The following is a 24,764-nucleotide window of genomic DNA, read 5'->3' as shown; positions in this document are numbered from 1 at the left end:
TGGTAATTTTGGTGGATATTTTTTCTCCTCGTACACGTCCTTCTTTGTTTTGTGATGTTCATGTTATGATCAGTGCTCTGACGTTCACTGTGTATTTCAGATATCTGTCAGTAGAATGGCACTAAATCGGAGCAAAAGGTTTATTTCAGACGCTGAACACTGGTCCGGAGAAAACCTGGCTAACATACAGAACCTGTCCTATTCTCCAGTTGTGATCCAGTTGTCCATACAGAAGCTGCACTACCCAGTAGAGGCTCTTTCTAGAGCGGATTGTCAGCACATCTCGAACCACAGTCCAGTTCCTCCTTCCACAGCATCCTCGTTCTCAGACGTGTGAATCCTGGTTGGAGGTTGCCAAGTAACCACAGATCCCAAGGGCACCAATGCTACCTCAACCAATCTGTACTTGTCAATAGACTTCATTCGCTCAAGGTCTGTTTGAGGTACAGTATTTATTTAGCTACATAAGAAAATCATATTTTATGTAAACGGGGAGGATTATTAATTTATAAGCGCCGTTAGCGCCATGGCAACAATAATAGCATTATCCTCAAGCATCTTTTCTAATCCTATGGACTATTTATCAAGCCTGTTGGATTGAACTGGAGGGCTCTCATCTCCCAGTACAGTGGGTGAACCAGAACCACATCAACCCTGGCTGACCCATAGAGATAGGCACCGGAGTCTAGATGGATAGAACCCGTTTTTGCATGGACAATACAAGGAGGAGTCCTTATATATATATATATATATATATATATCTCCATGGGTTGGCCTCTTGGCCTCGAGACAGACATAGTTGGAATACCATTCACCAGTAAATTAAGCCTCACAGCAGCAGAGGAGCTGCTACCAGCAGGGACAATGGCCGTCTGTCATCCACACAGTCCAAATATCAACATACTGCAATGTGGCACCGTGGCTGTAACGGTATGAACGTGGCATTGTTCCAAATGGCACCCTTTTAGTTAGTGCACTATTTTTGACCAGGGAATCTGGTCTAAAGTAGTGCACTGTAGAGAGAATAGGGTGCCGTTTGCGAGACGGCCTGTGACCTTACATTGAGATAAAGAACCTTATTGTTGGTGAACTGAAATCCCCAATATAATCCAGCCTGGATAAAAACCCGGACAAAAAAAGGGGACAGAACAATAAAACAATGACGTCTGTGGGCGAAACATTGGGTCAACTAAAATCCAGACTCATTCAATTCAGACTCATTCAATTCAGACTCATTCAATTCAGACTCATTCAATTCAGACTCATCAAATCTCAGAACAATGAGAAAAGAGTGGGTTTGCAATGGGGACAGAATAGGATGAGTCATTCAAAAGCCGTCTGTAGTCATAGAGGGTCTATGGTCCCTGAGGACACTGAGGAGCAATGGGCCTAAGTAAGTAAGATATTCTATAGACGGTGTACAATCCATATTCATACCTGGCTTGTTAACTTATATAAACAAATATTATATTATACTGTACTATAGGTCTACTCTATTTATATGCTGGGGCTCCCGAGTGGTGCAGCGGTCTAAGGCACTGCATCTCAGTCCCAGAGGCATCACTAGAGACACCCTGGTTCAAATCCAGGCTGTATCACAACCGGCCGTGATTGGGAGTCCCATAGGGCACCGCACAATTGGCCCAGCGTCGTCCGGGTTTGGTCGGGGGGGGGTAGGCCGTCATTGTGAATAAGAATTTGTTCTTAACTGACTTGCCTAGTTAAATATATGTTTATTTGTTTCATTTTATTGAATTCACTGAATGAAGTCCACAAAAACACTACAGTGAATATTGTAGTATTTACAGTTAACTATAGTATAAATAATGTAGTGGGAAAAAAATAGTATACAATATACTATGGTAATTAAGGTAGTGTTTTTGTGGATTGGAGTATACTGTAATATTTACTGTAGTGTTTTTGCATACTGTAATATACTCTAGTAATTACTGTAGGATTTTTGGGGACATTGCTGTAGTATTTTGGTTTAATTATCTTTGACATAGAAGTGTGGGGGACTTTCTCCTTGAGGAAAAGAACTGGAGAAAACCAAAAATTAGCCAAATGTTCCATAACCTGTAGGTTTGTAGGTAGGTCTCGGTTCTGACAGGAGAGTTCAGAGCTTCTGCTCTTCTCTGTAACCTATAGGGAACACAATATATGGTCTAGATTTGCCATGTAGGTTTCCTCCCTTACGAGTGGTACAAGTTGGGATACGGAGGGGAAAAGTGTAGTGTTTTTGCGGACATTACTGTAGTTTTTACTACTGTGTTTTTTTTGTGTGTGGATAATACTGTAGTATTTTAGCGTAGCATACTACAATTAGGTGATAATGCCCGTAAAGCTAGTGTTTGGAGGATATATTGACATGGTGTTGTTAGGCCCGAGATTAAGTCTATACTGTAGAATACGTACATTTTATAGTAAGTACTACACATGATCGAGGAATACTACAGTATGTAGTATAGTATACTACAGTTTACATTATAATTCTATAGTAAGTACTATAGTATACTACAGTTTACAATATAATTATATGAGTTTACAATAGAATTCTATGAGTTTACAATATAATTCTATAGTAAGTACTATAGTATACTACAGTTTACAATAGAATTCTATGAGTTTACAATAGAATTCTATGAGTTTACAATAGAATTCTATGAGTTTACAATAGAATTCTATGAGTTTACAATAGAATTCTATGAGTTTACAATGGAATTCTATAGTAAGTACTATAGTATCCCATAGTATTTGTTCACATGGGAATATCCACAGCAATATGTAACAACACAACCCCAGTGTAAATCACGTACAGTAAATCATTTACACCAGTTTTCAATGCTTCAGATTTGATCCCACCCTAAACCCAAAACATTTGGTCAAAGTTACTTCAGGCAGGGACTGTCCACGCCCAATTGAAAGTCTAAGCTAAGTGGCTGAACCGTGTGTAACTAGAAAATCATGTTAGAAAAACAAGGTTCTTGTTCCAGAGGTTCGTTCACTGGTTAACCCTCCATTTCACACCGTCTCTACAAACAACAACAAAAAATACCAAAGGGAAGTGGAGTTCCCCCTTTAAACAAACAAAAACAAGGTTATTGTGTAACAAGTTATAAAGATGAGGTGTCACCCACCCTGGTGAATAGCATCTTCTCTCCTGCACGGTGTGTGTGATGTGTTGCAACCGACCCTGGTGAATAGCATCTTCTCTCCTACACGGTGTGTGTGATGTGTTGCAACCGACCCTGGTGAATAGCATCTTCTCTCCTACACGGTGTGTGTGTGTGTGTTTGATGTGTGTGTGTGTGATGTGTTGCAACCGACCCTGATGAATAGCATCTTCTATCCTACACGGTGTGTGTGTGTGATTGTATGTGTGTGTGTGTGTGTGTGATGTATTTGACGTGTGTGATGTGTGTGTGTGATGTGTTGCACCCACCCTGATGAATAGCATCTTCTATCCTATACGGTGTGTGTGTGATTGTATGTGTGTGTGTGTGTGTGTGTGTGATGTGTTTGATGTGTGTGATGTGTGTGTGTGATGTGTTCCACCCACCCTGATGAAGAGCATCTTCTCTCCAACGCGGTAGCGGCCCTGGGCCTGTCTCTCCACACAGAACTTATTGGGACACTTGCAGGGAGGGTCCTCCGAGAAATGCTTCACCTGACACATACACACACACACACACACACACACACACACACACACACACACACACACACACACACACACACACACACACACACACACACACTCACACTTTAAAATACTTGATTTGAAGACACAAATTCACATTTTAGGACAGATATCTGGACCCCTGGGGAAACAGACAGCACCTTCTGGAACCCCTGGGGAAACAGACAGCACCTTCTGGAACCCCTGGGGAAACAGACAGCACCTTCTGGAACCCCTGGGGCAACAGACAGCACCTTCTGGAACCCCTGGGAACCAGACAGCACCTTCTGGAACACAGGGGAAACAGACGGCACCTTCTGGAACCCCTGGGAAACAGACAGCACCTTCTGGAACACTGGGGAAACAGACGGCACCTTCTGGAACACTGGGGAAACAGACGGCACCTTCTGGAACACTAGGGAACTAGACAGCAGCTTTTGGAACCCATGGGAACCAGACAGCACCTTCTGGAACACTGGGGAAACAGACAGCACCTTCTCCTCCACACAGCAAGGCTGCCCATGACTGCTAATACAGAGCAGTACATCTCTATCCTCATCTGATGTAGGCCTGCTATCTGAAGGCCAGGTACTGTCAGCCTGTGGACATGGCCCAGACTGTTATCTGAAGGTCAGGTACAATCTGCCTGTAAACATGGCCCAGACTGCTATCTGAAGGCCAGGTACAGTCAGCCTGTAAACATGGCCCAGACTGCTATCTGAAGGCCAGGCACAGTCAGCCTGTAAACATGGCCCAGAATGCTATCTGAAGGCCAGCCACTGTCAGCTTGTTAACATGACCCAGACTTCCCAATATCAACACAGAAAGCCTGCACTGATATCCAAGGCTGTTCAGGTGTGATGAGGGGCTGGAATTTAAGCAGCTCCTCAGAAAAAGTCTGTTCAGGGGTGATGAGGGGCTGGTATTTAAGCATCTTGTCAGAAAAGGTTGACTCCATGTAACAGTCATATGAGCAGCCTACCTCCAGAATCAGCACCTCTCTCAGGCCTCCCCCAACAACAACAACATTAACCCTAATTCTTAACCTTAACCCTCTAGAAATAGAATTTGACGTTGTGGGGACTAATAAAATATCCCCAGTTGGTCAAATGTCTTGTTTGTTTACTATTCTTGTGGGGATTTGTGTTATAGTTAAACACCAGACGAGTAGGGAGGTCAATAAGGGTCGAAAACCACCACAAATTACTGGTAATTCCCAGAAATATCCATGAAAAAGTTCAGCATTCCACCCAACTCACTGCATCATCCAACAGCTTCCCTGTGCTCTTCTGGCTAGACGACGAGCACTTGGACGACGAGCACTTGGAAGGAGAGGAGGATGGGGGGGTTGGAGAGGGGGATGGAGAGTGGGAGACAGGTGAAGGTAGGGGTGCTATCTCCTCCTGTTCTATCTCCTTCTCCAGCTTGATAAGCCAAGGAGGCTCCACGTTGTACCTAAAGAATGAGACCATTGGAAAATCAGTTTACATTAAGGTATACATTACTTAAGGGATAATCAACGAGGGGCCATGCGTTCTATGGAAAATCATTACCAACGGGTAAGGTGTGTTCCACAACGCATCATCAGAGATTAATAAACAACGTGGAAGGTGTGTTCCACAACGTGTCATCAGAGAATAAACAACGTGGAAGGTGAGTTCCACAACGCGTCATCAGAGAATAATAAACAACGTGGAAGGTGAGTTCCACAACGCGTCATCAGAGAATAATAAACAACGTGGAAGGTGTGTTCCACAACGTGTCATCAGAGAATAAACAACGTGGAAGGTGAGTTCCACAACGTGTCATCAGAGATTAATAAACAACGTGGAAGGTGTGTTCCACAACATAAACAACGTGGAAGGTGTGTTCCACAACGCGTCATCAGAGAATAATAAACAACGTGGAAGGTGAGTTCCACAACGCATCATCAGAGAATAATAAACAACGTGGAAGGTGAGTTCCACAACGCGTCATCAGAGAATAATAAACAACGTGGAAGGTGTGTTCCACAACGCGTCATCAGAGATTAATAAACAACGTGGAAGGTGTGTTCCACAACGCCTCATCAGAGATTAATAAACAACGTGGAAGGTGTGTTCCACAACGCGTCATCAGAGAATAATAAACAACGTGGAAGGTGTGTTCCACAACGCGTCATCAGAGAATAATAAACAACGTGGAAAATGTGTTTCACAACGCGTCATCAGAGAATAATAAACAACGTGGAAGGTGTGTTCCACAACGCGTCATCAGAGAATAATAAACAACGTGGAAGGTGTGTTCCACAACGCGTCATCAGAGAATAATAAACAACGTGGAAGGTGTGTTCCACAACGCGTCATCAGAGAATAATAAACAACGTGGAAGGTGTGTTCCACAACATAAACAACGTGGAAGGTGTGTTCCACAACGCGCCAGCTGAGAGGAAATTACCTTTCACGGAGTTGCATTATTTCCCATCTATTTTATACCATGACTATAATTTAACACATTTGCCGGTAGAAATGTGTTCAACAGCAACCGAAGTAGCCAACAAGTTAACTTAGATAGCTACAGTAGTTGCCGTGGTAACCAAACAGACTTGCTAGTTTAGCTAACCAAACCATCAGTCCTAGCTTGCTATTATGAAAATCGAATTCAACAATGTCAATAATATTTTCAAGTCAACTTTTGATTTTCAAAACCAGCTCAAACATAGAACATTTATGAACGATAGCCTTTTTTAATTCTATCGTGAAAATATACTGTGTGTTACTAAAGGAAAATAACGCCCTAGAATGCCCTTCAAGCCAATCAGAAACAAGTATTCAACAATGCAATGGTTTAAAGTGGCCTAGGGTGGTGGTCTGGCAGTCAAAGCCACTGTTTTTCGGATCCATATACCACTGCAGCATGGAGTTGAATCTGGCCCACTGCAGTTTCATCACACAGATTATCTATACCACTGCAGCATGGGGTTGAATCTGGCCCACTGTTGTTTCATCACTCTCTCAATCCAAAAAATGTAAAATATTTTAGGAGTGGGACTACCTCACTCCTTTAGGTTTGTTATTTTTACAGACTGAGGATAATCGTCTCTGACAGGATGTCATCAAAAGGTTAATTAAACTTCTATTTAAATACACATGTATATAATATATAAACATACATACAAATTCAATTGATATTGAAGGCATTTTAATTGAATCATTTTTTAAATGAACAATAAGGGGGAAAATCCCTCATCAATTCTTTCTTACCGAGATGCTATCCTTCCCAGTTGGAGGAGACACAGACACACTTCCCGTGGCTGCTTGTGAAGAACTAATAGGAGAAATCAATATAAATTCATTAATTAAGCGAATGATCTTCCTTGCAACACATCTCAAATGACCAGGTGGTAATAATATCTAATTGAAACCGGGTTAAAGTGGTTTAAAACTCGAATACGCACATGCCAATGGGTATGAGAGGAAATGAGAAGTGTTGTTTGTTAAAGATTATCTTTTTAATATTGGTGTGGTAGTTTAAGGTGAACATGCGTTTTGGGGGCTTAAAACAGCTCCGGGAATTTTTTTTTTTTTGAAGATCGGACAAAACAGCAATTTCTAGACTAAAACTAGACTCCCACGAACACAGTGACAGACAGTGGGAGGATCGATGGGGATAATGACGTGTGACACAGCACACCATGCATCATGACAGCAATAGTTCTCCAAACCTGTTGTCGTACGGCTACACCAGGATGATACACTATTCAATCCATCACAGGGAAAAGAAGGCAAGAAGGAGAAAGAGTGGGAACAGGACAGTTAGCTTAGCTACCCTGTTGTAACACACTGTGGTTGTGACCACACTAACTAGCCATGAGGGAACAGGACAGTTAGCTTAGCTACCCTGTTGTAACACACTGTGGTTGTGACCACACTAACTAGCCTTGAGGGAACAGGACAGTTAGCTTAGCTACCCTGTTGTAACACACTGTGGTTGTGACCACACTAACTAGCCTTGAGGGAACAGGACAGTTAGCTTAGCTACCCTGTTGTAACACACTGTGGTTGTGACCACACTAACTAGCCTTGAGGGAACAGGACAGTTAGCTTAGCTACCCTGTTGTAACACACTGTGGTTGTGACCACACTAACTAGCCTTGAGGGAACAGGACAGTTAGCTTAGCTACCCTGTTGTAACACACTGTGGTTGTGACCACACTAACTAGCCTTGAGGGAACAGGACAGTTAGCTTAGCTACCCTGTTGTAACACACTGTGGTTGTGACCACACTAACTAGCCTTGAGGGAACAGGACAGTTAGCTTAGCTACCCTGTTGTAACACACTGTGGTTGTGACCACACTAACTAGCCTTGAGGGAACAGGACAATTAGCTTAGCTACCCTGTTGTAACACACCGTGGTTGTGACCACACTAACTAGCCTTGAGGGAACAGGACAGTTAGCTTAGCTATCCTGTTGTAACACACCGTGGTTGTGACCACACTAACTAGCCTTGAGGGAACAGGACAGTTAGCTTAGCTACCCTGTTGTAACACACTGAGGTTGTGACCACACTAACTAGCCTTGAGGGAAAAGGACAGTTAGCTTAGCTACCCTGTTGTAACACACCGTGGTTGTGACCACACTAACTAGCCTTGAGGGAACAGGACAGTTAGCTTAGCTACCCTGTTTTAACACACCGTGGTTGTGACCACACTAACTAGCCTTGAGGGAACAGGACAGTTAGCTTAGCTACCCTGTTGTAACACACTGTGGTTGTGACCACACTAACTAGCCTTGAGGGAAAAGGACAGTTAGCTTAGCTACCCTGTTGTAACACACCGTGGTTGTGACCACACTAACTAGCCTTGAGGGAACAGGACAGTTAGCTTAGTTACCCTGTTGTAACACACTGAGGTTGTGACCACACTAACTAGCCTTGGATGGACAATCAAGTTCTATTCCATTCTAGTCCTGAATTATCCAGATTTATTTTTCACTGAATAAAAAAAATATGTCTCGGAGCATAGCTGGCTGGGGTTGAAAACAAGAGGGGAATAAACCAACCGTCAGCCAGAAAACCGACCAGGAGAGAGAAAAAACGCGCGAATCGTCTGGACCTCTTCGGCTGACGTGGCCTTCATCAATCAGGTTTAAAAGGCTAGGTATTCTCATGCATATTTCAAGAGATGCTCTGAGATCATCTTCACATTAAATTCAGACGTATACTGCTTGTGTTCCAAATGGCAACCTATTCCCTATATAGGGCACTACTTTTGTCCATGCCATAGGGCTCTGATTCAAAGTAGTGCACTATATAGGGAATAGGGTGCCATTTGGGACACAGAAACATAATGCAGAATCTAGGCACTGACGTAGACTTTAACAGCATAGAAGAGAGCAACACGAAACTCCCCACTGTACGACTGAGTGAAATATTGAAATAACATTCTCCCTCCAGCCAGCCAGCTAACTCCCCACTGCCTGTCTTCTCTTACTCTGTTTCCTGGGATGTTCTGTACAGTGAACGACTGCTTAAAATACAGATTACAGTCCATATCAGTCATTTGGTAAGCCAAGGCAGTCTCAGCCGTCTCAGGACAGTCTGCTGTCCAAGTGGGTATTGTGTGAAGTAAGGCTATTGGGGAGAGAGGGGGACAGGGGTGGAGAGAGAGGGGGATAGGGGTGGGGAGAGAGGGGGACAGGGGTGGGGAGAGAGGGGGAGAGGGGTGGGGAGAGAGGGGGAGAGGGGTGGGGAGAGAGGGGGACAGGGGTGGGGAGAGAGGGGGACAGGGGTGGGGAGAGAGGGGGATAGGGGTGGGGAGAGAGGGGGACAGGGGTGGGGAGAGAGGGGGATAGGGGTGGGGAGAGAGGGGGATAGGGGTGGAGAGAGAGGGGGAAACCTGACCGACGGTGATCAGAGGAAGTGTACTCTTCTCGCCAGGTTTGAGGTTAATTTCATTTGACTTCAGTGAAGTCAGGAAACGTTCAGATGCCTTGTTCTAAAACCTAATGAGAGGGAACTGAGATCTGCGATTTGGTCAGTTGTCTTGTAACTTGAAATAATCAATACAGAGCATTAAGGCAAATGGACCCACATCTGTACTCACCCAGTCCCTCAGACTCAAACAGGCAGGTCTCTCCCACCCCCACCTGACGACACCAGGTCAGGAAGTTAGCTGTGTTGTCCCTGGCGAAGAAGGAACCAGAGGGAGCGCTGGCACGACACGGGATCCTCCGATACGGGATGGCCTGAGAGAGAGAGAGAGGTTAGACGGAGAGAGGTTAGGATTAGACGGAGAGAGGTTAGGATTAGACGGAGAGAGGTTAGGATTAGACGGAGAGAGGTTAGGATTAGACGGAGAGAGGTTAGGATTAGACGGAGAGAGGTTAGGATTAGACGGAGAGAGATGTTAAGATTAGATGGAGATAGGTTAGGATTAGAGGGAGAGAGGTTAGGATTAGATGGAGAGAGGTTAGGATTAGAGGGATAGAGGTTAGATGGAGAGAGGTTAGGATTAGATGGAGAGAGTTAGGATTAGAGGGAGAGAGGTTAGGATTAGAGGGAGAGAGGTTAGGATTAGAGGGACTGAGGTTAGGATTAGAGGTTAGGATTAGAGGGAGAGAGGTTTGGATTAGAGGGAGAGAGGTTAGGATTAGAGGGAGAGAGAGGTTAGGATTAGATGGAGAGAGGTTAGAATTAGAGGGAGAGAGGTTAGGATTAGAGGGAGAGAGGTTAGGATTAGATGGAGAGAGGTTAGGATTAGAGGGAGAGAGGTTAGGATTAGATGGAGAGAGGTTAGGATTAGAGGGAGAGAGGTTAGGATTAGAGGGAGAGAAGTTGGGATTAGAGGGAGAGAGGTTAGGATTAGAGGGAGAGAGGTTAGGATTAGATGGAGAGAGGTTAGGATTAGATTAGATGGAGAGAGGTTAGGATTAGAGGGAGAGAGGTTAGGATTAGAGGGAGAGAGTTTAGGATTAGAGGGAGAGAGGTTAGGATTAGAGGGAGAGAGGTTAGGATTAGAGGGAGAGAGGTTAGGATTAGAGGGAGAGAGGTTAGGATTAGAGGGAGAGAGATTAGGATTAGAGGGAGAGAGGTTAGGATTAGAGGGAGAGAGGTTAGGATTAGAGGTTAGGATTAGAGGGAGAAAGGTTAGTATTAGAGGGAGAGAGGTTAGGATTAGAGGGAGAGAGGTTAGGATTAGAGGTTAGGATTAGAGGGAGGGAGGTTAAGATTAGAGGGAGAGAGGTTAAGATTAGAGGGAGAGAGGTTAAGATTAGAGGGAGAGAGGTTAAGATTAGAGGGAGAGAGGTTAGGATTAGATGGAGAGAGGTTAGGATTAGATGGAGAGAGGTTGGGATTAGAGGGAGAGAGGTTAGGATTAGATGGAGAGAGGTTAGGATTAGAGGGAGAGAGGTTAGGATTAGAGGGAGAGAGGTTAGGATTAGAGGGAGAGAGGTTAGGATTAGAGGGAGAGAGGTTGGGATTAGAGGGAGAGAGGTTAGGATTAGAGGGAGAGAGGTTAGGATTAGATGGAGAGAGGTTAGGATTAGATTAGATGGAGAGAGGTTAGGATTAGAGGGAGAGAGGTTAGGATTAGAGGGAGAGAGTTTAGGATTAGAGGGAGAGAGGTTAGGATTAGAGGGAGAGAGGTTAGGATTAGAGGGAGAGAGGTTAGGATTAGAGGGAGAGAGGTTAGGATTAGAGGGAGAGAGATTAGGATTAGAGGGAGAGAGGTTAGGATTAGAGGGAGAGAGGTTAGGATTAGAGGTTAGGATTAGAGGGAGAGAGGTTAGTATTAGAGGGAGAGAGGTTAGGATTAGAGGGAGAGAGGTTAGGATTAGAGGTTAGGATTAGAGGGAGAGAGGTTAGGATTAGAGGGAGGGAGGTTAAGATTAGAGGGAGAGAGGTTAAGATTAGAGGGAGAGAGGTTAAGATTAGAGGGAGAGAGGTTAAGATTAGAGGGAGAGAGGTTAGGATTAGAGGGAGAGAGGTTAGGATTAGAGGGAGAGAGGTTACGATTAGAGGGAGAGAGGTTAAGATTAGAGGGAGAGAGGTTAGGATTAGAGGGAGGGAGGTTAAGATTAGAGGGAGAGAGGTTAAGATTAGAGGGAGAGAGGTTAAGATTAGAGGGAGAGAGGTTAAGATTAGAGGGAGAGAGGTTAAGGTTACAAAGCAAAAGTTTGTCAGGTCATCCACCACTTCATCCAGTGGTTCTGACTCTGTGTTTCTCAATGTGTCTGATGTTGGGAGAAAGGCAGAAGATTCATTTCTGTTCCAACCAAGTACAGTTGAGGTCAGGCATTTACATACACTTAGGTTGGAGTCATTAAAACTCATTTTTCAACCACTCCACACATTTCTTGTTAACAAACTATAGTTTGGCAAGTCAGTAAGGACATCTACTTTGTGCATGACACAAGTCATTTTTCCAACAATAGTTTACAGATTATTTCATTTATAATCCACTGTATCACAATTCCAGTGGGTCAGAAGTTTACATACACTAAGTTGACTGTGCCTTTTAACAGCTTGGAACATTCCAGAAAACGATGTCAAGGCTTTAGAAGCTTCTGATAGGCTAATTGACATAATTTGAGTCAATTGGAGGTGTACCTGTGGATGTATTTCAAGGACTACCTTCAAACTCACTGCCTCTTTGCTTGACATCATGGGAAAATCTAAAGAAAATCAGCCAAGAAAATTGTAGACCTCCACAAGTCTGGTTCATCCTTGGGAGCAATTTCCAAATGCCTGAAGGTACCACGTTCATCTGTACAAACAATAGTACGCAAGTATAAACATCATGGGACCAGGCAACCATCATACCGCTCAGGAAGGAGACGCATTCTGTCTCCTAGAGATGAACGTACTTTGGTGTGAAAAGTGCAAATCAATCACAGAACAACAGTAAAGGACCTTGTGAAGATGCTGGAGGAAACATGTACAAAAGTATCTATATCCACAGTAAAACGAGTCCTATATCAACATAACCTGAAAGGTCGCTCAGCAAGGAAGAAGCCACTGCCCTAAAACCGCCATAAAAAAGCCAGACTACGGTTTGCAACAGCACATGGGGACAAAGATTGTACTTTTTGGAGAAGTGTGCTCTGGTCTGATGAAACAAAAATACAACTGTTTGGCCATAATGACCATCGTTATGTTTGGAGGAAAAAGGAGCCGAAGAACACCATCCCAACCGTGAAGCACGGGGGTGGCAGCATCATGCACTTCACAAAATAGATGGCATCATGAGGATGGAAAATTATGAGGATATATTGAAGCAAAATCTCACAATATCAGTCAGGAAGTTAAAGCTTGGTCGCAAATGGGTCTTCCAAATGGACAATGACCCCAAGCATACTTCCAAAGTTGTGGCAAAATGGCTTAAGGACAACAAAGTCAAGGTATTGGAGTGGCCATCACAAAGCCCTGACCTCAATCCCATAGAAAATTTGTTGGCAGAACTGAAAAAGCATATGCGAGCAAGGAGGCCTACAAACCTGACTCAGTTAAACCAGCTCTGTCAGTGTCACAGATAACTAGGTGCGTGAGGAGGAATCAGGCGCAAAGAGCATATATTTCCACAGGAAGAAGTGCACTTTAATAATTGCACAGAAAACAATGCCCACAACACAGGGCACGGAAAAATGTGGACCAACCCAGAACACACAGGGTACCAGGTCCGGAGCACGAACACCAAAATCATACACACGTAACATAAGAGTAATCTTGTGGAAGGCTACCTGAAACATTTGACCCAAGTTAAAACAATTTAAAGGCAATGCTACCAAATACACTCAATTAGTATGTAAACTTCTGACCCACTGGGAATGTGATGAAAGAAATAAAAGCTGAAATAAATTATTCTCTATACTATTATTCTGACATTTCACATTATTAAAATAAAGTGGTGATACCAACTAACATAAGACAATTTTTACTAGGATTAAATATCAGGAACTGTGAAATACTGAGTTTAAATGTATTTGGCTAAGGTGTATGTAAACTTCCGACTTCAACTGTATCTCTTCTATCCTTAACAGAACGGCAAGGGTGTGTCCTCCGTTATGACGTCATAGTGTAATGATCCTTCCCCAAATAATTATCTAATAGATATCGGTATCTCTTCAATGCTGCAGAAATGTTCTGGTACCCTTCCCCAGATCTGTGCCTCGACACAATCCTGTCTCGGAGCTCTACGGATAATTCCTTTAACATCATACCTTAGTTTTTAATCTGACATGCACTGTCAACAGTGGGACCTTATATAGACAGATGTGTGCCTTTCCAAATCATGTCCAATCAATTGCATTTACCACAGGTGGACTCCAATCAAGTTGTAGAAACATCTCAAGGATGATCAATGGAAACAGGATGCAACCTGAGCTCAATTTAGAGTCTCATGTCAAAGGGTCTGAATACTTATGTAAATAAGGTATCTGTTTTTTTGTGTGAGTCAATGCAAAAATGTCAACTTGTTTTTCGCTTTGTTAATATTGGGTATTGTGTGTAGAACATTGAATTTAATCCATTTTAGTACAAGGCTTAGTATAAAGTATAAAGTATTTAGTATAAGGCTTAGTATAAAGTATAAAGTATTTAGTATAAGGCTTAGTATAAAGTATAAAGTATTTAGTATAAGGCTTAGTATAAAGTATAAAGTATTTAGTATAAAGTTTAGTATAAAGTATAAAGTATTTAGTATAAAGTTTAGTATAAAGTATAAAGTATTTAGTATAAGGCTTAGTATAAAGTATAAAGTATTTAGTATAAGGCTTAGTATAAAGTATAAAGTATTTAGTATAAAGTTTAGTATAAAGTATAAAGTATTTAGTATAAAGTTTAGTATAAAGTATAAAGTATTTAGTATAAAGTTTAGTATAAAGTATTTAGTATAAAGTTTAGTATAAAGTATAAAGTATTTAGTATAAAGTTTAGTATAAAGTATAAAGTATTTAGTATAAAGTTTAGTATAAAGTATAAAGTATTTAGTATAAAGTTTAGTATAAAGTATAAAGTATTTAGTATAAAGTTTAGTATAAAGTATTTAGTATAAAGTTTAGTATAAAGTATAACGGGTCTAAAAGGGGTCTAAATACTTTCATGGAAAGTTTCTGTTTTTACAGAATCTGATCTGTTCGACTCGTTCAGTCAAAATAACTCATCTTTGGACTCGTTCTGTTCATTTGAGTCAGTAACGCCCAGAGCATGCAGGACTCCCTACCTGCGAACAATGAACCCCCAAAAAACTTGGAAGAAGAAATCATGATTCTAAAAGCCATCTCGTTCACCATTTGGGGGACTTATCGGAGCTGTCAACTGTGACTGAACTTTCTAAAACTGTGCTTCAAACAATGTACATTTGTGATTGCTAGGCATATAAATAAGATGATTTATTGATACATTTGAAAACGAGGTCTAGTTGCAGGCGCATCTGGACTAGATTGTGAACGACTCTTAGCGGAATGGGAGATTTTCCCCAATAGACCTATAATTCGTGAACTGCGACAGCCATTCAAAAATATTTGTTACAGAGTTTAAGCGTTGAACAGGAGGCAGCCGGTGTATATTTAAATTCTACAAAGCTATGTCCATCGATAACATTCAATAATCCATTGATTTCATTCATTCGTGCACCATGCGATCAATGATCAGTTCCAAACATGTATTTTTTCAATTTCTCTGCCAGCAGACAGTTGCTGGTCAGAACACGTCGCTGGAGCCACTGAAACGGAGGGTGTATTAATCCTGCTGTAGATTTCATTGCGGCCGGCAGGTCTGTTAATTGACTAAAGTATTGGGGAGAAATTGGCCCCAGGTATATTAAACAGCGAGTGCCATGTTCAATCTCTCGTGAAATAACCTGCTTAGTAAGAGATGAGAGTAGGAAGAAGAAGAAGAAAGGGGAAGGTAATAAGTCCCGAGATGTAATATTGTAACAGTCTGCCTAACTGACTGACCATCTTTCAAGCCCAGTCTCTACAAACATGACCTATTGAGCTCAGAGATAAATATGGGGTCACTTTCCCTTTATCTTCTTTTAGGGAGAGTGAACCTGTTTCTAGGTCAGCTGAAACACCATACCACTTTCTCCAGAGTCTCGGTAGCTCTCTCAATTCACAAGGGCTTTATTTAGATTCAATTACATTTATTTAGTTTCATTTAAATTCAAAGGGGCTTTATTGGCATATGTTAACATTGCCAAAACAAGTGAAATAGATAAAACAAAAGTCAATTAAACTATCAAACTAAATTAACAGTAAGCAGCAGCTCTGTAACAGACCAGCATCAGGAGACCCACCATCCCCAGCTCTGTAACAGACCAGCATCAGGAGACCCACCATCCCCAGCTCTGTAACAGACCAGCATCAGGAGACCCACCATCCCCAGCTCTGTAACAGACCAGCATCAGGAGACCCACCATCCCCAGCTCTGTAACAGACCAGCATCAGGAGACCCACCATCCCCAGCTCTGTAACAGACCAGCATCAGGAGACCCACCATCCCCAGCTCTGTAACAGACCAGCATCAGGAGACCCACCATCCCCAGCTCTGTAACAGACCAGCATCAGGAGACCCACCATCCCCAGCTCTGTAACAGATCCACACCAGCATCAGGAGACCCACCATCCCCAGCTCTGTAACAGACCCACACCAGCATCAGGAGACCCACCATCCCCAGCTCTGTAACAGATCCACACCAGCATCAGGAGACCCACCATCCCCAGCTCTGTAACAGACCAGCATCAGGAGACCCACCATCCCCAGCTCTGTAACAGACCAGCATCAGGAGACCCACCATCCCCAGCTCTGTAACAGACCAGCATCAGGAGACCCACCATCCCCAGCTCTGTAACAGACCAGCATCAGGAGACCCACCATCCCCAGCTCTGTAACAGACCAGCATCAGGAGACCCACCATCCCCAGCTCTGTAACAGACCAGCATCAGGAGACCCACCATCCCCAGCTCTGTAACAGACCAGCATCAGGAGACCCACCATCCCCAGCTCTGTAACAGATCCACACCAGCATCAGGAGACCCACCATCCCCAGCTCTGTAACAGACCCACACCAGCATCAGGAGACCCACCATCCCCAGCTCTGTAACAGATCCACACCAGCATCAGGAGACCCACCATCCCCAGCTCTGTAACAGATCCACACCAGCATCAGGAGACCCACCATCCCCAGCTCTGTAACAGATCCACACCAGCATCAGGTGACCCACCATCCCCAGCTCTGTAACAGACCAGCATCAGGAGACCCACCATCCCCAGCTCTGTAACATACCCACACCAGCATCAGGAGACCCACCATCCCCAGCTCTGTAACAGATCCACACCAGCATCAGGAGACCCACCATCCCCAGCTCTGTAACAGACCAGCATCAGGAGACCCACCATCCCCAGCTCTGTAACAGACCAGCATCAGGAGACCCACCATCCCCAGCTCTGTAACAGACCCACACCAGCATCAGGAGACCCACCATCCCCAGCTCTGTAACAGACCCACACCAGCATCAGGAGACCCACCATTCCCAGCTCTGTAACAGACCCACACCAGCATCAGGAGACCCACCATCCCCAGCTCTGTAACAGATCCACACCAGCATCAGGAGACCCACCATCCCCAGCTCTGTAACAGATCCACACCAGCATCAGGAGACCCACCATCCCCAGCTCTGTAACAGATCCACACCAGCATCAGGAGACCCACCATGCCCAGCTCTGTAACAGATCCACACCAGCATCAGGAGACCCACCATCCCCAGCTCTGTAACAGATCCACACCAGCATCAGGTGACCCACCATCCCCAGCTCTGTAACAGACCAGCATCAGGAGACCCACCATCCCCAGCTCTGTAACAGACCCACACCAGCATCAGGAGACCCACCATCCCCAGCTCTGTAACAGATCCACACCAGCATCAGGAGACCCACCATCCCCAGCTCTGTAACAGACCAGCATCAGGAGACCCACCATCCCCAGCTCTGTAACAGACCAGCATCAGGAGACCCACCATCCCCAGCTCTGTAACAGACCCACACCAGCATCAGGAGACCCACCATCCCCAGCTCTGTAACAGATCCACACCAGCATCAGGAGACCCACCATCCCCAGCTCTGTAACAGACCAGCATCAGGATCAGGAGACCCACCATCCCCAGCTCTGTAACAGACCCACAACAGCATCAGGAGACCCACCATTCCCAGCTCTGTAACAGATCCACACCAGCATCAGGAGACCCACCATCCCCAGCTCTGTAACAGACCCACACCAGCATCAGGAGACCCACCATCCCCAGCTCTGTAACAAACCCACACCAGCATCAGGAGACCCACCATCCCCAGCTCTGTAACAAACCCACACCAGCATCAGGAGACCCACCATCCCCATCTCTGTAACAAACCCACACCAGCATCAGGGGACCCACCATCCCCAGCTCTGTAACAGACCCACACCAGCATCAGGAGACCCACCATCCCCAGCTCTGTAACAGACCCACACCAGCATCAGGAGACCAACACCAGCAGCTCTGTAACAGACAATAATTTTAGCCTGCCAGAAGTGCCAGATGGTCGAGGTTTACAGTATTCTATTCCGTTGGTTCTGTTGGTTCCATTGGTTCCATTGCGCCAGGCAAGCTCAAAGCCCAGCAAAATGATTTCAAATGCTATTTGAACCCAGTTCTGATCAGGAATTCTCTGAAGCCTCCAAGCAAACCCAGAGAGATTCTCGCTCAAAGCAAAACAAAAGAGCCCATTGCTCCCCTCTTGGTCATTCCCTCAGTAAAATTATTGCAATGCAATGCAACGCTCCAGCCCAGTGGTATAACTAAACAGCAATAGCCCTTAGGGCCTGAAAGCATTATAGTTATTACCATATATATATTATTATATATATATATATGTCAACTTTCTCAACAAACAGTTTCCCTTGCTACTGACTTTGAAGCTAAATGCCCTCAAGACTCTATTCGCATCCAGTGTCTGGTGAACAACATGATAGTTAGTGATGCAGAATTGCTTTCAGAGATTTGACATTGGCTATATGACCCGCTTTGTTGCCTCTCTCTCTCTCTCTCTCTCTCTCTCTCTCTCTCTCTCTCTCTCTCTCTCTCTCTCTCTCTCTCTCTCTCTCTCTCTCTCTCTCTCTCTCTCTCTCTCTCTCTCTCTCTCTCTCTCTCTCTCTCTCTCTCTCTCTCTCTCGTACCAGAGTTGAGGAAGATAGAGACAGGTACATTACTTTACAGTACCAGAGTTGAGGAAGACTGGTACATTACTTTACCGGGCTACTTTACAGTTGAGAGGATAGAGACCGGTACATTACTTTACAGTACCAGCGTTGAGGAAGACTGGTACATTACTTTACCGGGCTACTTTACAGTTGAGAGGATAGAGACCGGTACATTACTTTACAGTACCAGCGTTGAGGAAGACTGGTACATTACTTTACCGGGCTACTTTACAGTTGGAGAGGATATAGACAGGTACATTACTTTACAGTACCAGAGTTGAGGAAGACAGGTACATTACTTTACAGTACCAGGGTTGAGGAAGATAGAGACAGGTACATTACTTTACAGGGCTACTTTACAGTTGAGAGGATAGAGACAGGTACATTACTTTACAGTACCAGAGTTGAGGAAGATAGAGACAGGTACATTACTTTACAGTACCAGAGTTGAGGAAGATAGAGACAGGTACATTACTTTACAGTACCAGAGTTGAGGAAGATAGAGACAGGTACATTACTTTACAGGGCTACTTTACAGTTGAGAGGATAGAGACAGGTACATTACTTTACAGTTGGGCTCACGGCCAAAACAAGCTAAACATTATTTTTAATTTACCAGGTAAACTTAGTGCTTGGTGTGTTTAACATCAAGGATTCTATCAAAGTGAACAACCCGTTTCTGTCATTATAAACAGAAACTGGTCGCATAAAACAGCAAAGTTGGGGTTTAACAAGCTATACACTACCTTCCTATACACTACCTTCCTATACACTACCTTCCTATACAGTACCTTCCTATACACTACCTTCCTATACACTACCTTCCTATACACTACCTTCCTATACACTACCTTCCTATACACTACCTTCCTATACAGTACCTTCCTATACACTACCTTCCTATACACTACCTTCCTATACACTACCTTCCTATACACTACCTTCCTATACAGTACCTTCCTATACACTACCTTCCTATACACTACCTTCCTATACACTACCTTCCTATACAGTACCTTCCTATACAGTACCTTCCTATACAGTACCTTCCTATACACTACCTTCCTATACAGTACCTTCCTATACAGTACCTTCCTATACACTACCTTCCTATACAGTACCTTCCTATACAGTACCTTCCTATACACTACCTTCCTATACAGTACCTTCCTATACAGTACCTTCCTATACAGTTTAACAAGCTATACACTACCTTCCTATACAGTACCTTCCTATACACTATCTTCCTATACAGTACCTTCCTATACAGTAACTTCCTATACACTACCTTCCTATACAGTACCTTCCTATACACTACCTTCCTATACACTACCTTCCTATACACTACCTTCCTATATACTACTTTCCTATTCCAGTTTAACAAGCTATACACTACCTTCTTATACACTACCTTCCTATACACTACCTTCCTATACAGTTTAACAAGCTATACACTACCTTCCTATATACTTCCTTCCTATACACTACCTTCCTATACACTACCTTCCTATACAGTACCTTCCTATACAGTACCTTCCTATACACTACCTTCCTATACACTACCTTCCTATACACTACCTTCATATACACTACCTTCCTATACACTACCTTCCTATACACTACCTTCATATACAATTTAACAAGCTATACACTACCTTCCTATACACTACCTTCCTATACACTACCTTCCTATACACTACCTTCCTATACACTACCTTCCTATACACTACCTTCCTATAAACTACATTCCTATACACTACCTTCCTATAAACTACCTTCCTATACACTACCCTCCTATACAGTACCTTCCTATACACTACCTTCCTATACACTACCTTCCTATACACTACCTTCCTATACAGTTTAACAAGCTATACACTACCTTCCTATACAGTACCTTCCTATACACTACCTTCCTATACACTACCTTCCTATATACTACCTTCCTATACACTACCTTCCTATACACTACCTTCCTATACACTACCTTCCTATACAGTTTAACAAGCTACACACTACCTTCCTATACAGTACCTTCCTATACACTACCTTCCTATACACTACCTTCCTATACAGTTTAACAAGCTATACACTACCTCCCTATACACTACCTTCCTATACACTACCTTCCTATACAGTACCTTCCTATACAGTACCTTCCAATACAGTACCTTCCTATACACTACCTTCCTATACAGTACCTTCCTACACACTACCTTCCTATGTACCTTCACATGCAGTACCTTCCTATACACTCCCGTCCTATACAGTACCTTCCTATACAGTACCTTCCTATACACTACCTTCCTATATACTACCTTCCTATACAGTTTAACAAGCTATACAGTACCTTCCTATACAGTACCTTCCTATACAGTACCTTCCTATACAGTAACTTCCTATACACTACTTTCCTATACAGTACCTTCCTATACAGTACCTTCCTATACACTACCGTCCTATACAGTACCTTCCTATACAGTTTAACAAGCTATACACTACCTTCCTATACAGTACCTTCCTATACACTACCTTCCTATACACTACATTCCAATACACTACCTTCCTATACAGTATCTTCCTATACAGTTCAACAAGCTATACAGTACCTTCCTATTCACTACCTTCCTATTCACTACCTTCCTATACAGTACCTTCCTATACAGTACCTTCCTATACACTACCTTCCTATACACTACCTTCCTATACAGTGTAACAAGCTATACGCTACCTTCCTATACAGTACCTTCCTATACACTACCTTCCTATACACTACCTTCCTATACACCACTTTCCTATACACTACCTTCCTATACACTACCTTCCTATACTCTACCTTCCTATACAGTACCTTCCTATACACTACCTTCCTATACACTACCTTCCTATACACTACCTTCCTATACAGTTTAACAAGCTATACAGTACCTTCCTATACACTACCTTCCTATACACTACCTTCCTATACAGTACCTTCCTATACACTACCTTCCTATACACTACCTTCCTATACAGTACCTTCCTATACACTACCTTCCTATACACTACCTTCCTATACACTACCTTCATATACACTACCTTCCTATACACTACTTTCCTATACAGTACCTTCCTATACACTACCTTCCTATACAGTTTAACAAGCTATACAGTACCTTCCTATACAGTACCTTCCTATACACTACCTTCCTATACAGTTTAACAAGCTATACAGTACCTTCCTATACAGTACCTTCCTATACAGTACCTTCCTACACACTACCTTCCTATACACTAGCTTCCTATACAGTGCTACTCACTCCAATATCCTGTATGTGGCCTCTATTCAAATATTGGGCCGCAAGAGGGGGAAAGCTTGTACCAACAGCTCACTACAGCCATGGCATGACATGCCAAAGACCTTGCAGAAACAAACTTTGCTAGAATATCTTAGGAAGGCGGCGCAGTGGTTAAGGGCGCTGCACTGCAGCGCCAGCTTTGCCATCAGAGTCCTGGGTTCGAGCCCAGGCTCTGTCGTAACCGGCCGCGACCGGGAGGTCCGTGGGGCGACGCACAATTGGCCTAGCGTCGCCCGGGTTAGGGAGGGCTTGGTCGGTAGGGGTGTCCTTGTCTCATCGCGCACCAGCGACTCCTGTGGCGGGCTGGGCGCAGTGTACGCTAGCCAAGGTGGCCAGGTGCACGGTGTTTCCTCCGGCGCATTGGTGCGGCTGGCTTCCGGGTTGGATGTGCGCTGTGTTAAAGAAGCAGCGGCTTGGTTGTGTATCGGAGGACGCATGACTTTCAACCTTCGTCTCTCCCGAGCCCGTACGGGAGTTGTAGCGATGAGACAAGATAGTAGCTACTAAACAATTGGATACTACGAAATTGGGGAGAAAAAGGGGTAAAATTCACAAAAAAAAAACTTAAAAAAAAAAGAATATCTTAGGAAATCCATTTTAAGAAAACAAAATGACTGGGAATCTAATGTCTTAAAGTCTCAATTGGTCAATTAGACTGTCTGATTAGACATTAGACTGTCTGATTAGACATTAGACTGTCTGATTAGACATTAGACTGTCTGATTAGACTGTTCCTAGGCCGTCATTGAAAATAAGAATTTGTTCTCAACTGACTTAAATAAACTGACTTAAATAAAGGTTTAAAAATGATATGAAAACATCAAAACACTATATCATCCAAATCAACCGATGCCTTCTTAACAAGAAGAAAGTCAGCTATTATCGGAGTAGGAATACTGATACTTCAGTTTCTTTAAAATGTGGCATGTATGTAAGACCATCTGTCGAGCCACAGGCTAATATTATGTCTGTTTTCAGATTCCTGTGGAACTATAAATAGGATAAATTATAACACAATCCTCCAATCTTCTTCTTCCTCCAAAGTAAAATCCTGTTTGTCAATCTGGGGGAATTCAGAGGTTGATTAACAGCCAAAATACAGGGTTGGGTTGCGTTATTTGGCATTCCTAATATTCTATGTAAACAAAAAATCTTAGTCCTTGAGAGATGCCAAATGCTAAAAATTCTGAGTCATAATTCCATGGTGGCAGGAAGACCATGAGATATTTACTAACTCAGTGGTAGCATTGAATTCAAGGACAACAAAAACAACGAGACAAAGGAATTCACATTTCCCAGATATAATGGAGAGGGTATTTTGCTGATGAGTCTTCGTTTTTAAGTGGTTAAGTCCAGAAGACACATTTCAGGTTGAATGCATTCAGTTGTATAACTGACTAGGTATCCTCCTTTCCCACAATGATCCTTAGTCTGGTCCCAGATCTATCTGTGCGGTCTTGTCATGTCAACCAACCAACCACAGGAGTGGTACTGGGACTGTATTATAAAGGTTTCTCTTCTTTCTTTTTTTTTCATTCAATTGTTTTAGTAGCTACTATCTTGTGTCATCGCTACAACTCCCGTACGGGCTCGGGAGAGACGAAGGTTGAAAGTCATGCGTCCTCCGATACACAACCCAACCAAGCCGCACTGCCTCTTAACACAGCGCGCATCCAACCCGGAAGCCAGCCGCACCAATGTGTCGGAGGAAACACCGTGCACCTGGCAACCTTGGTTAGCGCGCACTGCGCCCGGCCCGCCACAGGGGTCGCTGGTGCGCGATGAGACAAGGATATCCCTACCGGCCAAACCCTCCCTAACCCGGACGACGCTAGGCCAATTGTGCGTCGCCCCACGGACCTCCCGGTTGCGGCCGGTTACGACAGAGCCTGGGCACGAACCCAGAGTCTCTGGTGGCACAGCTGGCGCTGCAGTACAGCGCCCTTAACCACTGCGACAACTGGGAGGCCTATAAAGGTTTCTCAGTGCTGATCTAGGATCAGGTCCCCCTTCTCCATATAATCTATTCCTCATTATGATCTAAAAGGCTAAACTGATCCTAGATCAGCACTTTTACTCTGAGATACTTTTTGAACACGGACCAACAGGAACCAGGTGAAGGTTTCCTAGCCAGTACCTTTCCGTGACCAGCGCCAGGCACCTCTCCATGGTTCTTGGTCTGGTTCTGCTTGAACTTCTCCTGTAGAGTCTCAGCCAGCTGGCACAGCAGGAAGCCGTTGTCCAAACGCTCCATGAAGTTCTCTGCTGTGATCTCCAGACCTGGGGAGGAGAGGAGGGCACAGGGGGAGGGGAAAGGACAAGGGAGAGGAGAGGAGAAGAGAAGAGGAGGAGAATTTAACCTTTATTTAACTAGGCAAGAAGGGAGAGGACAGGGGAGAGGAGAAGAGAAGATAAGAGGAGGACAGGGGAGAGGACATAGGGGAGAGGAAAGGAGAAGAGGAGGAAAGGGGAGAGGACAGGACAGGGAAGGGAGAGGAGCGGTAGGAGAGAGGACAGGGAGGGGAGAGTAC

General features: G+C 43.9%; 1 protein-coding gene across 1 annotated transcript in view; it reads right to left on the bottom strand.

Moving 5' to 3' along the window:
* The window catches only part of LOC139407475 (growth arrest-specific protein 2-like), a 67,535-nt gene that overhangs the window by 5,101 nt on the left and 37,670 nt on the right, over positions 1–24,764 (bottom strand). Inside the window, exons 2-7 of the mRNA XM_071151271.1 lie at positions 24,371–24,513; positions 15,521–15,523; positions 9,764–9,905; positions 6,922–6,985; positions 4,939–5,134; positions 3,560–3,667 (exon numbers count right to left, since the gene is read on the bottom strand). Coding sequence (XP_071007372.1) covers positions 3,560–3,667; positions 4,939–5,134; positions 6,922–6,985; positions 9,764–9,905; positions 15,521–15,523; positions 24,371–24,513 — 656 coding nt within the window. The remainder of the gene's footprint in view (positions 1–3,559; positions 3,668–4,938; positions 5,135–6,921; positions 6,986–9,763; positions 9,906–15,520; positions 15,524–24,370; positions 24,514–24,764) is intronic.

The sequence above is a fragment of the Oncorhynchus clarkii genome, chromosome 4, assembly GCF_045791955.1.
Source record: "Oncorhynchus clarkii lewisi isolate Uvic-CL-2024 chromosome 4, UVic_Ocla_1.0, whole genome shotgun sequence".
In the NCBI taxonomy this organism is placed as follows: Eukaryota; Metazoa; Chordata; class Actinopteri; order Salmoniformes; family Salmonidae; genus Oncorhynchus; species Oncorhynchus clarkii.
Note: the sequence above shows the minus strand (reverse complement) of the source record. Positions and strands in the feature narration are given on the sequence as shown.